Genomic DNA, 14,819 nt, shown 5'->3' with positions numbered 1-14,819 from the left:
CTATTATATGTCACAGAATATGCAACTTAATCTACACATGAAGAATATTAATTCCAGCTTATTTATTATAGGACTCCTTCTCTACTTTCACCCTCACAATTATCCCAACCTCCTTTCTGGCTCAAAATTTACATTCTGGCTTCAATTCCCTTCTCGGTATCCCAGTGTGAAATAGTAGTAGTGGTTGCATCATGAACACCAGAAATATTTTTAAATGCTCCCCTTTTATGACTCTGTATGATTTCTTTGTGTTTGTTTTCTATCGCCTAATTGTAGAAATTCGAAATTCAAATGGCATTCAAACGGGCATAAATGTGAAAAATCGCATGTAATGTGGCCCTTCACCAGTATGTGGGGATGTGTTCATACATTTGAAATTACAGAGCGATTACTTCAGTTGCTACTTTTCTTAACAGAGAAAACTTTCAAACTGCCCTGCTTTTTGTGGCAGTAAAAAATAAGATTTGTGTTTAATATTAAAGTCTTAGCTGCATAAGTAGTTCTTTAAAATTAGCTTTAAACCACAGCAATCATAAAATGAGGATTCTGTGAGTTCTAATTAATAGTCAGCATCACCAAAGTAATGCAATATGAAGGTGTAGAATCTGTACTTGGATGATTCTTTTAAATCTATGTGTCTTCTTTTAAAGAAAACAGAACATAGCAATAGCAGAGACTAGCAAAAAAGGAGGAATCTCCACTATTAGAGTTTATCGGTCATACTTTCAAGTAGCTAATTGAACTATTTTGTTGCTACTGATTTCCAAGGGTCTTATAAAGATGTTTGAGGTTGAAAGTTCTAATGTAACTATCAGAAATATAAATCGGGGAAGAATATGTATATATTTAGATTGCATGCCTCACTGCCCTTAAATAAAATCAGGACTAAAACTAATTGTAAGTACAGATCTGTGTCAAATTAACAGTACTGCTGCTTTGGATAACAAGCCAGAACATGAATATCTTCATCTATCGAATTCCTTATTAATAACTTCCAAAGTAATGTTACAAAAGACAGACTTGCTAAGTATCTTATTTGATTATCACTTTTAGAATGGAAACTGACAGTACGTTTCAGATCCTTAACTAAGCATTGCAATTTTTATGAAAGCAGCACAGAAGAGCTACAGAAGTAAGGAGATGAAAAGTTTTTTAAAGCTACCTGCCTCTAATTTTCTTAAGTTTACTGTACTCCTTATGTTTATAGAACTAATTGTTGGTTGCCTTTAGCGTACAGATAACTTTTATGCACAGTGATTGCAATTTTTAAAAAAATCTCTATTGCTACTCATGCTTCTTTCAGAAAAATGAAAAAGATTGCCCTAATAGTTGGCATCCAGAAATAAATAAGACACCGCAATTTTTATAGACAGGCTTTCATTAGAGTTTGATGTTCTTATAAACTCAATGTAAGATCTGATAGCCTGACAGAACAGTTGAGCAGTAGTGACTAGGAAGGACAGAGTGTTCCTACAAGACAAATTATAGTTGCCACCTCCACATTGCCTAAATAGAGTTTAACCATATTAAAATGACAGAAATGTTTGCCCAAGAAAAATGCCATGCAATTCAAGCTGCTGTTTTACCAATATTTTTAAAAAGCCAAACAAAAATTACTCTTCATAAACATAGGATCTTAAGAAGTGAATTGAAGTGTTGTGTGCTGTTCACTTCCAACAAACAACTTCATCTATTCAATCTTTAAATGGAAGCATTATCCAACAAGCTAACTTCCAAAGAGCAGCTTTCAAACTGCTCCCATTCACAAGCTCTGATAGTGTTGACAATAAAATAGAGGAACAGTTAATGTCAGAATTGTTCTTAATGTTGAAGCATCTTTGTTTATTTTTAAAGGACTGAATAATCAGAGAATACAATTATATATTCAATTAAACTACGATAGAGGTGAAACATCTTGTCATCCTCCTCTAACTCAGTTACAAATAGACTGGATAAGATTTCTTTTAAAGTATAAAACTCTTCTGTTTTAGATTTAAATTGGGTTAGTATGGGGAACTCCCATTTTTAAAAAAATTAGGCTGGGCATGGTGGCTCATGCCTGTAATCCCAGCACTTTGGGAGGCTGAGGTGGGTGGATTGCTTGAGGTCAGGAGTTTGAGACCAGCCTGGCCAACATGGTAAACCCCCATCTCTACTAAAAAAATACAGAAAATTATCTGGGCTAATTAGCTGTGGTGGCGGGCACCTGTAATTTAGCTGCTTGAGAGACTGAGACAGGAGAATTGCTTGAACCTAGGAGGCAGAGGTTGTATGAGCTGAAATCATACCACTGTACTCCAGCCTGGGTGACAGAGTGAGACTCTGTTTCAAAAAATAAAAATAAGAATAAAAATAAAATAGCTTTTATTTAAAATATTAATGCTTATTGATAATTAAAATAACTCAGTAAAGAAGAAAATAACTGTCAGAAAAACAATCCTGATATATACTGCTAACACTATATTGAACATCATTCTGACATTTTTTTCTACTCCAAAGCATACTGTACACACAGAGAAGTCAATGTAAGTTTACCCAATGGAATAAACTTACAAATCTCGGAGTTTTATAACCCATTTTTACTCAACAAGGTGTTAAGTACCTCTTCCCAAATATTGAGGGGCTTAGTTATATTCATATGGGAGACACGCCAGACCATGAACCTACAGGGGCAGTTAACCACAGATAGAAATAATAATGGATATGTTCAGTCTTATTCTATCCAGGTTGAATACAAATCTTAAGTTGAATGTGTTCTGATGTAGCTTGTTGTGTTATAATAATCATCACCATGGTCGGGCGCTGTGGCTCATGCCTCTAATCCCAGCACTTTGGGAGGCCGAGATGGGTGGATCACGAAGTCAGGATTCGTGATCAAGACCGTGAAACCCCATCTCTTAAAAAAGTCATCATCATCATTATCATCACCTGTGCTTTGAATGCCTAGAATGGCTTCTCCAAGTTCTTCAACTCTTCTGGCTCCAAAGAAGAGCAAAATGCTCAGGGCAATAAAAAGCAGAATGTTAAGATGCTGCACAGAGTTTTCATATTATCAACTACACTTTCATACTTGTATCCTTTAAGTTGATAATAGAATGTTTGCTTATGCAAATAAAACATAAAGATATATATATATATTTTTAAATAAAGATAGGGTTTCACCATGATGGTCAGGCTGGTCTTGAACTCCTGACATCAGGTGGTCCACCCACCTTGGCCTCCCAAAGTGCTGGGATTACAGGCGTGAGCCACCGCGCCCGGCCAATTCCTTTGCTTTTTGGCAGTAATTATTTCAATCTTCATCCCTCCTACCATGGCCTCAGCTCAAGCTATCATTAGTTCCAGCTTGGACTTCTGCCCTGGCCTGTGGACTACGTATAGTCTTGGCTCTTTGGTCCAAGCGCTCAGCCACTGGGGTGATCTTTCTCAAATGCAGATTTGATCAAACCTCCTGAAAATGTTTATAATTTAGGCATTCAGAGTTCTTCATAATCAAGCCCTTGTCCTTCTCTGCAACCTCATCCTTGCCATATTCCACAAATCGCACTTCATCTTTGTTTTATGAGGTATGAAATATGCTCTCTCACATCTCCCTAAATTTTCATATTGCTCCTAAACTAGTAAGTTTCTCATTTTTCAATACTCAGCTTAGGCAGGACTTTCTTAATGAAGACTTGCCCTGTCTGTGACATTTAGCACCCTCCTCTCTGGTGCCATCCTCTGCGACAGAGCTTGCCACATCTCAATATAATCAATTTCCTGTCTTCTCTCTCACTGGATTGCTAGCTGAAGGTCAGGAACTTGTATCTTTTTACTCTTTTATCCCCAGGAATGAATGAATACAACTTGTTTCATATACTCAGAAATTGTAGTTATCAAATATTTATTTGGGCTAATAAATATAAGTAATACATTGTTGGAATATTTTATTTATTTATTTTGAGACAGAGTCTCACTCTGTTCCCAGGCTGGAGAGCAGTGGTGCAATCATGGCTCACTGCAAACTCCGCCTCCGGGGTTCAAGTGATTCTCTTGCCTCAGCCTCCTGAGTAGCTGGAATTACAGGTGTCTACCACCACGCCTGGCTAATTTTTGTATTTTTAGTAGAGATAGGGTTTCACCATGTTGATCAGGTTGGTCTCGAAGTCCTGGCCACAAGTAATCCACCTGCCTCGGCCCAGAAATTTTTATTTAGTATATAAAATCTTTCAAAGGATTATTCCAGGCTGGAATCAATGATAGCCTAAACTGAAGCCATGGTAGGAGCAATGAAGATAGAAATAATTACTGCCAGAAAGCAAAAGAATTATATCTTTATATGTTATTTGCATAAGCAAATACGCTGCTTATCAAGCAGTCCTCTATGGAGAAGACTGAATATATATATAGTAAACATCCATTAAATATTTGTCAATGCGCAATCGTTCCTTGTTTAGATTGTTATCTTTCTAAGGAAGGGACCCAAGATATACTTTTATTTATTATTTTCAGTGCCTAACAGAATACTATGTCCATAAAATAATCTCAAGTCTAGTTTTAGTGATTAACTGAATGAGTGAATCCATTCATTATCTCTAAATCTCAACAGGAATTTATAAGACTTATGTCTTTGAATTTCTCTCTATTATTGAAATATCTGTGAGCTCTTTGAGAAAAGGGGTTCTATTTATTGATTTTTTTTTTGAGTCAGAGTCTCTATGCGCAGGCTGGAGTGCAATGGTGTGGTCTCTGCTCACTGCAACCTCTGCATCCCAGGTTCAGTGCAACCTCCACATCCTGGGTTCAAGTGATTCTCCTGCCTCAGCCTCCCAAATAGCGAGGACTACAGACGTGTGCCACCACACTTGGCTAATTTTTTGTATTGTTTTTAGTAGAGACGGGGTTTCACTGTGTTATCCAGGATGGTCTCGATCTCCTGATCTCATGATCGGCCCGCCTCGGCCTCCCAAAGTGCTGGGATTACAGGTGTGAGCCACTGTGCCCGGTCTACTTATTGATTTTTATATTTTAAAGTCTTTTTTTTTAATTGCATTTTAGGTTTGGGGGTATATGTGCGGAACATGCAAGACATTTGCATAGGTACACATATGGCAGTGTGTTTTGCTGCCTTCCTCCCCTTCACCCACATTTGGCATTTCTCCCCAGGCTATCCCTCCCCAGCTCCCCCCCACCGCTGTCCCTCCCCTCTTCCCCCCAATAGACCCCAGTGTTTGGTACTCCCTTCCCTGTGTCCATGTGTTCTCATTTTTTATCACCCACCTATGAGTGAGAATATGCGGTATTTTATTTTAAGGTCTTAACAGAAAACACTGAACATAGCGGAAGTTTAATAAATCTCTGTTATTAAGATTTCATCAGTGAAATACAAGTTTGCTTTGCTCATCATTGTATCCCAGTGACCTAGGGCAAGATCTTATCCGTAGTAGGACTCTGGCAAATATTTGTTAAATAAACATGATTTGGAAATCTTGCTATTGGCAAACGCAATTAAAATCTAACGTGAAAAGTTTCCCTTGGTCTCTAAGATTCAGGAATAAACACGGATCAGAGCATGATTCTGAGAGATGTTTTATTTTTTGCTATGAAATAGCTCTACACTACAGAGGTGGGGAGCAGGGAGGAGAAGGGAGAGAAGTTGGAAACAAACAAGTGAGGCTCACAGGAGAAAATAACTCCTCCACGGGGAGCCACATGCTGATACCCGGGGCAGGCAGCCGCATGAGGAAGCAGCCTAAAATTAGCAGGATGGGCAAGCCCAGGAAGGGAAAGCCACGGCAGCCTTCCCTGCCCTCAACAAGTGAGGTGAGGGGCTGGGAGTCCCGGCTGAAAACTATCCAACGTAGCCTTTGGAGCTACACTGCTGCTTGTGCCAGGTAAGGTCCTCCCTCAAAACTCATCTCGAGAGGTAAAAAGCCTAAGATTTCTTAAAGGGATGTCCAGGTAATTGAAATATTTAATGCTGTCCAGTAAAAAGATGTCTCCAGCAATTTAATGATTAAGAGAGCAATAGATCAAGAGCATTCTTCTATTCATGCTTACTCAGGGTATTCATCTGAACCACTCGCTCTCTCTTTGTTGAATTGGGACTCTCTATGGTGTGTAGGTGCTGCTTCTTTCAAGCGCTAAAGAAGGGAGGGTGACCTAGAAAAAAAATTTTTTTTGAGATGGAGTTTTGCTCTTGTTGCCTAGGCTGGAGTGATCTCAGCTCACTGCAACCTCCTTCTCCCAGGTTCAAGCGATTCTCCCACCTCAGCCTCCTGAGTATCTGGGACTACAGGTGCCACCATACCTGGCTAAGTTTTAGTAGAATTTTTAGTAGAGATGGGGTTTCACTATGTTGACCAGGCTTGTCTCAAAGTCCTGATCTCATGATCTGGCCACCTCAGCCTCCCAAGAAGTGCTGGGATTACAGGTGTGAGCCACCATGCCCAGCCTAGAAAATCTTTACAGCCATGTGAGAAAAGGAATGATGAAAGGACACTGCCAAGCAATGGAAAGAAACTGCAGAGGCTGGGCGTGATGGCTCACGCCTGTAATCCCAGCACTTTGGGGGGCTGAGGTGGGTGAATCACCTGAAGTCGGGAGTTCAAGACCAACCTGGTCAACATGGTAAAACCCTGTATCCACTAAAAATACAAAATTGGCTGGGTGTGGTGGCGCATGCCTATAATCCTAGCTACTGGGGAGGCTGAGGCAGGATAGTCGCTTGAACCCGGGAGGCGCAGGTTGCGGTGAGTTGAGATCACACCGCTGCACTCCAGCCTAGGCAACAAAAGTGAAACTCTGTCTCAAAAAAAGAAAAAAAGGAAAGAAAAGAAACTGCAGAGCCAGAAAGAAAGGATCAGAGATAATACAAATAGGACTCAGTGGGCAACAGTGTGTTTTTTTCATGAATGAGGTGCAGAACAATTGAGCTGATTGAGGACAGTCAACAGAATCCTGGAGGGGACCAGAATATTCTGCATTATTGTTTCCTAAAGAACTGGATCAGTGATTGATTTCACATTGCACATGAGTAACTCCCAGTCAGGGTACTGATCTATCACTCTCCGTTGTTTCTGTTCTTCCTGTCTCCCATACTAGAATTCATTTCCATGATATATTACCAATTGCTTTTTGAAGTTACAACTCCTCATTAGTGGTAAAACCTTCCAGTGCTGTTAACGGAGTTTCTCAGAGGGTTAATCTGAAGGAACTGTGCAATTGGGTAGCAGAAATTCAGAACTTAAAAAAAAAACTTTATTGAGACATAATTCATACGCCATACAATTCACCTATTTAAAGTGTGTAAGTCAATGGATTTTAGACAATTTACAGAGTTGTACAACCATTGCCACAATCAATTTTAGAACATTTGTATCACCCCCTCATATTCAATAGCAGTCACTCCTCTTCCTCCAACACCCTCTCACTCACAGCCCCAGGAAACCACTAATCTACTTTCTGTTCCTATAGACTTGCCTGTTCTAGATATCTCACATCAACAAAATCATACAATGCATAGTCTTTTGTGAGTTCGTTTGTTTGCTTAATTTTTGAGACAGAGTCTCACTCTGTTACCCAGGCTGGAGTACAGTGGTGCTGTCTTAGCTTACTGCAACATCTGCCTCCCAGGTTTAAGTGATTCTCATGCCTCAGCCTCCCAAGGAGCTGGGATTACAGGCATGTGCCACTATGCCCAGCTAATTTTTGTATTTTTAGTGGAAACAGGGTTTTGTCATGTTGGACAGGCTGGTCTTGAACTCCTGGCCTCAAGTGATCCTCCCACCTTAGACTCCCGAAGTGCTTGGATTACATGTGTGAGCCACTGCACCTGGCCTGTTTTTTGTTGGTTTTAAAGAGGATGCTTAAATGTGTGAGTGGAAATTGTTGAAGTATCAACTGTTGATTCACCCTAAAGAGGATCATTGATTGTTTCCAGTCTCTGTTTTCAGTGAATATTTAGAACCCACTACTCTAAGATTGTCCAGTTATAGTGGTACTTGAGTGTTATATATAATGAAATGACTAATACATGGTTTACAGTAATGATAATTTTTATTTAATGATAATCTTGGATATGACCTGATGGAATGAAGTACATCCATTTAGGATATCATTAGAAAACTCATATGGGACACAGCCTAAGGTTTTAGTAAATAATAAATGAAGTAAGGCGTAGCATGTCTAGAGCAGCGCCTTGCAGGTATTAGATTATTAGTAAATAGGCATATTTTCCTCCATCCTACTTCAGTGTTAGACACATACTCATGTTATAAAACCTGCAGAGCAGATTTGAAAAAAACAAGAGTGCTTTGAAATACTACTCAATTATCATTCTTTTCTCTTTTTTTCTTTTTGAGACAGAGTCTCACTCTCTTGTTGGAGTATACAGTGATGCAATATTGGCACACTGTAACCTCTGCCTTCTGGGTTCAAGCGATTCTCCTGCCTCAGCCTCTCAAGTAGCTAGGATAACAGGCGCCTGCCAACACGCTCGGCTAATTTTTTTGTATTTGTAGTAGAGACAGAGTTTCACCATGTTCATCAGACTGGTTTTGAACTCCTGACCTCAAGTGATACACCCACCTCGGCCTCCCAAAATGCTAAGATTACAGGCATCAGCCACCATGCCCAGCCTTAATGAGCACTTATGAAAACAGGGAAGGTAGATATAGTCATGAATAAGGGCATTAAAGAGCTGTGACATTTTTTCATAAAGGCTGGGGAAAATAGTTTCATATCCTGGACTAGAAGGCATCAATTATAATTTCAGCTTTGAACTAATATCAGTTATAATCTTAGATAATCAACTTACTTTCTCTGGTCTTTAATTTATCTACATCACCAAACTAGAAATGATAACACTGGATTATAGCTAAAATGTTGTACCCATTGTTCATACTGTAAAACTACCTTATGTCTCCAAGACATACCTGCCTTGTGTTTATTTCATGCTAAAGGTGACACACTGAATTATAGGATTTCTTCTTAGGGAAGTCCAGTTGGTTGACTGTCATAAGACTTTGCAGCTTATAATTACACTGATGAAATTACCAGGTTTCATTGTCTGGTGTTCAGCTTTTCAAACTCAGAAACTTAATATATATTTTTTTCCCAAAATTCTTAGAGTGATCCAGTCCCTTAGCAAAGTACTCACATTAACCAAATTCCCAAGAGAGTACTATATCAGCCAGAATTCAGATTTGTTACTTTACAATGAGAAAAATAATTTTAAAGCAAACCAAATAGCATGTTGTGTTAAAAATCAGCTTTTCTTTTCTCTACCAGGAAACTTGTTTTTTAAAAAAACTAAATTGAAATTAGAATGGTGCTGGGTAGGAATGGACTGGAGAAAGGCAGGTAATTGATTATGGCATCTTGTCAGCATTGGCCTGGGCTCCCAGCTTCACCATCAGGAGCAGATACGGCTCTCCTGGGTGGATAGTGCTGATTCTTTATTCTCTGATTTCTCTTTCCTACCTGTCATTCTATTACCTCCTAAGACATAGATATATGCATATTTATACCTACATATAAAGACATATAACATATGCACATACATACATATATACCATCAACTAGACTACAGCCCAATTTTTGTTCGTTTGTTTGTTTTTTGGTTTTTTTTTTTGAGACGGAGTTTTGCTCTTGTTGCCCAGGCTGGAGTGCAATGGCGCGATCTCGGCTCATTGCAACCTCTGCCTCCCAGGTTCAAGCAATTCCCCTGCCTCAGCCTCCTGAGTAGCTGGGATTATAGGCATGCGCCACCACACCTGGCTAATTTTGTATTTTTAGTAGAGATGGGGTTTCACTATGTTGGTCAGGCTGGTCTCAAGCTCCAGACTTCAGGTGAGCCTCCCTCCTCGACCTTCCAAAGTGCTGGGATTACAGATGAGGCACTGTGCCCAGCAAGTTTTTTTGTTTGTTTTAGACAGGGTCTTGCCCTGTCGCTCAGGCTGGAGTGCAGTGGTGCAATCTCAGCTCACTACAACCTCCGCCTCCCAGGCTCAGGTGATCCTCCCACTTCAGCCTCCTGAATAGCTGGGACTACAGGCACCTGCCACTATGCTGGCTAATTTTTTTATTTTTGGTAGAAATGAGGCTTCACCATGTTGCCCAGGCTGGTCTCGAACTTCAGGGTTCAAGTGATCCGCCCGCCTTAGCCTCCCAAAGTGCTGGGATTACAGGCTAGACCAACTGTGCCCAGCCTAGACTGTAACCCAATTTTGGTCTTTTTTTTCCCTTCTTTTGATGTCCTTGAGGCATTCTCTTTTTTTGATGTGGAGGAAGAGTTTTACTATTTTGTTCTCTTTATAAAAATAAACAATTTTATTAGAAGTTTTTGTTTTCCAAGCGAGGTGGATTATGCCTGTAATCCCAGCACTTTGGGAGGCTGAGACGGGTGGATCACCTGAGGTCAGAAGTTCGAGACCAGCCTGACCAATATGGTGAAACCTCGTCTTTAAAAAAAAAAAGAAAGTTTTAGTTTAGTGCAGAAAAAAAAAAAAAAAAAAAATTACAAGAGAAAAATCACCTGTAATTCACTCCCTGGCTATAACTAACATTTTAAGCACTTGTAATCCCAGTGTTGGGAGCCCAAGGTGCTGGATTGCTTGAGTTTAGGAGTTTAAGGGTGCAGTCAGCCATGATTGTGTCACTGCCCTCCAGTCTGGGCAATAGAGCACAACTCTGTCTCTAAAACAAACAAACAAACAAACAAACAAAAAGAATATTTTACTCCAGAATTTTAATAAATAAAGTGGAGTCATAAGTACTGTTTTGAAAACTGGTGAAAAAATTTTTACATATCATCTTCCCATGTTAAGAAATGTATGTTGTTTCCAGTTTTTTGCTGTTATAAACAGATCTTGATGAACATCCTTATAAATACAGGAATGCTGTTGTTCTTTTCTTAAGACACATCAAATTATATGCATTATTCGCGATATGTTGATTTTCTAGTTAAATTTTCAGAGTGTAGGAATGCTCTATGATGCTTCCATGTGTTTTCTATAAAATCGAATTCTTCCATAATTATGTCACTTTATGTGTCATGTTTAAGCTTTAAATCCTTTGTATATCATTTCATTCTTATACTCATTGTAAATTTCCTGAAGTAAGGAAAACAAAGAGTTTCCTCACTTTTCTATAGCTAAAAGGGTGAGGTAACTGAAGCATGTAGAATGATTCACCCAAGGCTCTATAGCTAGTGAGAGACAGAGCTGGGGCTAGAACCTGCATGTTTTCTTGAATCAGTGGTTTCCAACTTGTGAGCAAGACCCCTGGAGGACTATGACTTAATTGTAATGGGCCCACTAATCCATAAGTACATCAAAGATTATTGGAAAACAGATCTTTTTTTTTTTTTTTTTAAGATGGGGTTTCACCATGTTGGTCAGGCTGTTCTTGAACTCCCAACCTCAGGTGATCCACCCGCCTTGGCCTCCAAAGTGCTTGGATTACAGGCGTGAGCCACCGCACCTGGCCAACAGATCATTTTTTTTTGTATTTTTTTTTTTTTAAATAAAGATGAAATCTCACCATGTTGCTGAGGCTGGTCTGCCATAAACCCTTAAGGTTAAGTGATCCTCCTGCTTTGGTCTCCCAAAGTGGTGGGATTATAGGTGTGAGCCACCGGGTCCAGTTGTCTATAATATTTTTACATGTTGGAAAAAGGAGGGTTCATCCCAACCTTGAAAAGTTTAGAAACCAATGCTTTTGACCTTGCTAAGTTTTATTATATTTACTCTCAAGAATTATAAAATGGCTTAAAACTCTTGACAAAATCATGGCTCTAAAAATGTAGCTGTTGGGGGGGGCAAAAAATAAATAAATATTTAGCTGTAATCAGAAAGTGGTCCCAATCCAGAAACCAAGAGAGTGTTCCTGGATCAAGAAAGAATTCAGGGTGTCCTTAGAGTAAAGGGAAAGCAAGTGTATTAAGAAAGTAAAAGAATAAAAGAATATCTACTCCATAGGCAGATCTGAGTATTCATAAACTGGACATACATATTGCTCTTTCTGCTTGTTTGTTTTTCTGGATAATACTTATTTTTACTTTTATTGCTTAGAAACAGGCTGTCCCTATGTTGTCCAGACTGGACTCAAATTCCTGGGCTCAAGTGATCCTCCCACATCAGCTTCCCAAGTAGCTGGGACTACAGGTATGTGCCACCACACCTGGCCATTCTGGATGCTACTTTGTAAACTTTTAAAACAAAATCCTCTGGAGGTCTTCAGGTCTAAACAAGGGATGGACTATTCATGAGTTTCCCTGGAAAGGGGTAGATATTTCCCGGAACTGAAGGTCCCTCCGCTTTTTAGACTACCTAGGGAAACTTCCGATGATTGCCAAGGCATTTGTAAACTGTCACGGTGGTGATGAGTGGGAGTGTCTTTTAGCATGCTAATGTACTACAATTAGCATATGATGAGCAGTGAGGACAACCAAAGGTCACTTTCATTGCCATCTTGAATTTGGTGAATTTTAGCTGGCTTCTTGGCCACACCCTGTTTTATCAGCAGGGTATTTAGTCCTGTATCTTGTGAAACCAGTCCTGCCGACCTTCTGTCTCATCCAGGGACTAAGAATGCTTAACCACCTGGGAATGTGGCTCAGTAGGTCTCAGACTTTTTTTTTTTTTTGAGGCAGAGTTTTGCTCCTGTTGCGTAGGCTGGAGTGCAATGGCGTGATCTCGGCTCCCCGGCAACCTCTGCCTTCTAGGTTCAAGTAATTCTCCTGAGTAGCTGGGACTACAGGCTCCCACCACCATGCCCAACTTGTATTTTTATTAGAGACGGAGTTTCACCATGTTGGCCAGGCTGGCCTCCTGACCTCAGGTGATTCACCCTCCTTGACCTTCCAAACTGCTGGAATTATAAGCGTGAGCCACCACGCCCGGCCTCAGTCTCAGCCTTATTTTACCCAGCCCCTATTTGAGACGAAAGTCACTCTGGTTCAAACACCTCTGACATAGGTAGCAGCATTTTATTCCAAGTAAAATTGCCTTTGTGATATGTAAATGATGCTTCTCTGAAATAATCTTACTGGGTCTTATACTTAAAGTTTAGCATTTTCAAAGAAAACAAAAAACTGGTGGCTGTGACTATGTAAAATATAAGGCATGGGGGGTCAGGTGTGGTGGCTCAGGCCTGTAATCACAGCACTTTGAGAGGCTGAGGTGGGTGGATCACTTGAGGTCAGGAGTTCAAAACCAGCCTGGACGACATGGTGAACGCCCATCTCTACCGAAAATACAAAAATTGGACATGGTGGCAGGCGCTGTAATCCCAGCTACTAGGCAGGCTGAGGCCTGAGAATCACTTGAACTTGGGAAACGGAGGTTGCAGTGAGCCAAGATCACACATTGTACTCCAACCTGGACTACAGAGGGAGACTTTTTAAAAACAAAGAAGATAAAAGGCATAAGGCCAGGCGCAGTTTGGGAGGCTGTGGTGGGTGGATTGCTTGAGCTCAGGAGTTCCAGACCAACCTGGGCAACATGGTAAAACCACTTCTCTATAAAAATACAAAAATTACCTGGGTGTGGGTGTGGTGGCACACATCTGTGGTCCCAGCTACTCAGAAGGCTGAGGTGGGAAGATTGCTTGAGTCTGAGAGGTTGAGGCTGTAGTGAGAAGAGATCTACAATGCTCTACTACACTGCAGCTTGGGTGACAGAGTCAGACCCTGTCTCAAAAAAAATGTATAGCCGGGCGTGGTGGCTCAAGCCTGTAATCCCAGCACTTTGGGAGGCCGAGACGGGTGGATCACGAGGTTAAGAGATCGAGACCATTCTGGTCAACATGGTGAAACCCCGTCTCTACAAAAATACAAAAAATTAGCTGGGCATGGTGGCGCGTGCCTGTAATCCCAGCTACTCGGGAGGTTGAGGCAGGAGAATGCCTGAACCCAGGAGGCGGAGGTTGCGGTGAGCCGAGATCGCGCCATTGCACTCCAGCCTGGGTAACAAGAGCGAAACTCCGTCTCAAAAAAAAAAAAAAAACTGTATAAGGCATGAAAGACAGTACGTATGAATAAATCTTTCTTTCTTTTTTTTTTGCCAATCAGTTTGAGCTTATGAGGTTGGTCAAGTTAGCCCTGAACTGATGACCCCGCCTTCGCGAGCGCCATGACCTCCGGCGGGAGCCACTTTGGACCCCATGAATAAATCTTTCTTGCCATAATTTGTAGAAGCATCCCATGCACTGTGACAAGGTGGGAGAGCCAATCACAAATTACACTGCAGACCAGAGTCTCCTGCCTCCCATCTGAAGTACCAGCCATTTACAACTCAGCAGGGTACTTAGAAACAGTCTAACTAATGTGTATCCTCCAGGCAGAACAATGACAGAGTCTCACTTCAGAGACTAATTGGAAGTGAATAATTTAAAGAATCTTCCCCTAAGCTCTTTTTTTTTTCTTTTTTTTGAGACAGATTCTCACTCTGTTGCCCAGGCTGTAGTGCAGTGGTGTGATCTTGGCTCACTGCAACCTCCGCCTCCCAGGTTCAAGCGATTCTCCCCTCTCAGCCTCCTGAGTAGCTGGGATTACAGGCACATGCCCCGACGCCCGGCTAATTTTTGTATTTTTTTAGTAGAGACAGGTTTTCATCATGTTGGTCAGGCTGGTCTCGAACACCTGAACTTGCGATCCACCTGCCTTGGCCTCCCAAAGTGCTGGGATTACAGGCATGAGTCACCGTGTCTGGCCCCCTAAGCTTTCTTTAAGGACAAAACATTTTGCATGTTCATAAGCATAGGTTATAGGGAACTAAGAGTAGCAAGGCAAAACCCTAGGGACACAAAGTAGAATAGTGGTTGCCAGCAGTTGGGGG

At 40.8% G+C, this 14,819-nt stretch overlaps 1 protein-coding gene across 1 annotated transcript in view; it reads left to right on the top strand.

Moving 5' to 3' along the window:
* Positions 1 to 5,614: 5,614 nt before the first annotated feature.
* The window catches only part of MYPN (myopalladin), a 126,224-nt gene continuing 117,019 nt past the window's right edge, over positions 5,615 to 14,819 (top strand). The window contains exon 1 of the mRNA XM_035268248.2: positions 5,615 to 5,873. Within this exon, the coding sequence (XP_035124139.1) occupies positions 5,692 to 5,873 (182 nt within the window). The 5' untranslated portion in view covers positions 5,615 to 5,691. The remainder of the gene's footprint in view (positions 5,874 to 14,819) is intronic.

The sequence above is a fragment of the Callithrix jacchus genome, chromosome 12, assembly GCF_049354715.1.
Source record: "Callithrix jacchus isolate 240 chromosome 12, calJac240_pri, whole genome shotgun sequence".
Classification (NCBI taxonomy): domain Eukaryota; kingdom Metazoa; phylum Chordata; class Mammalia; order Primates; family Cebidae; genus Callithrix; species Callithrix jacchus.
This window is presented reverse-complemented; position numbering and strand designations above follow the sequence as displayed.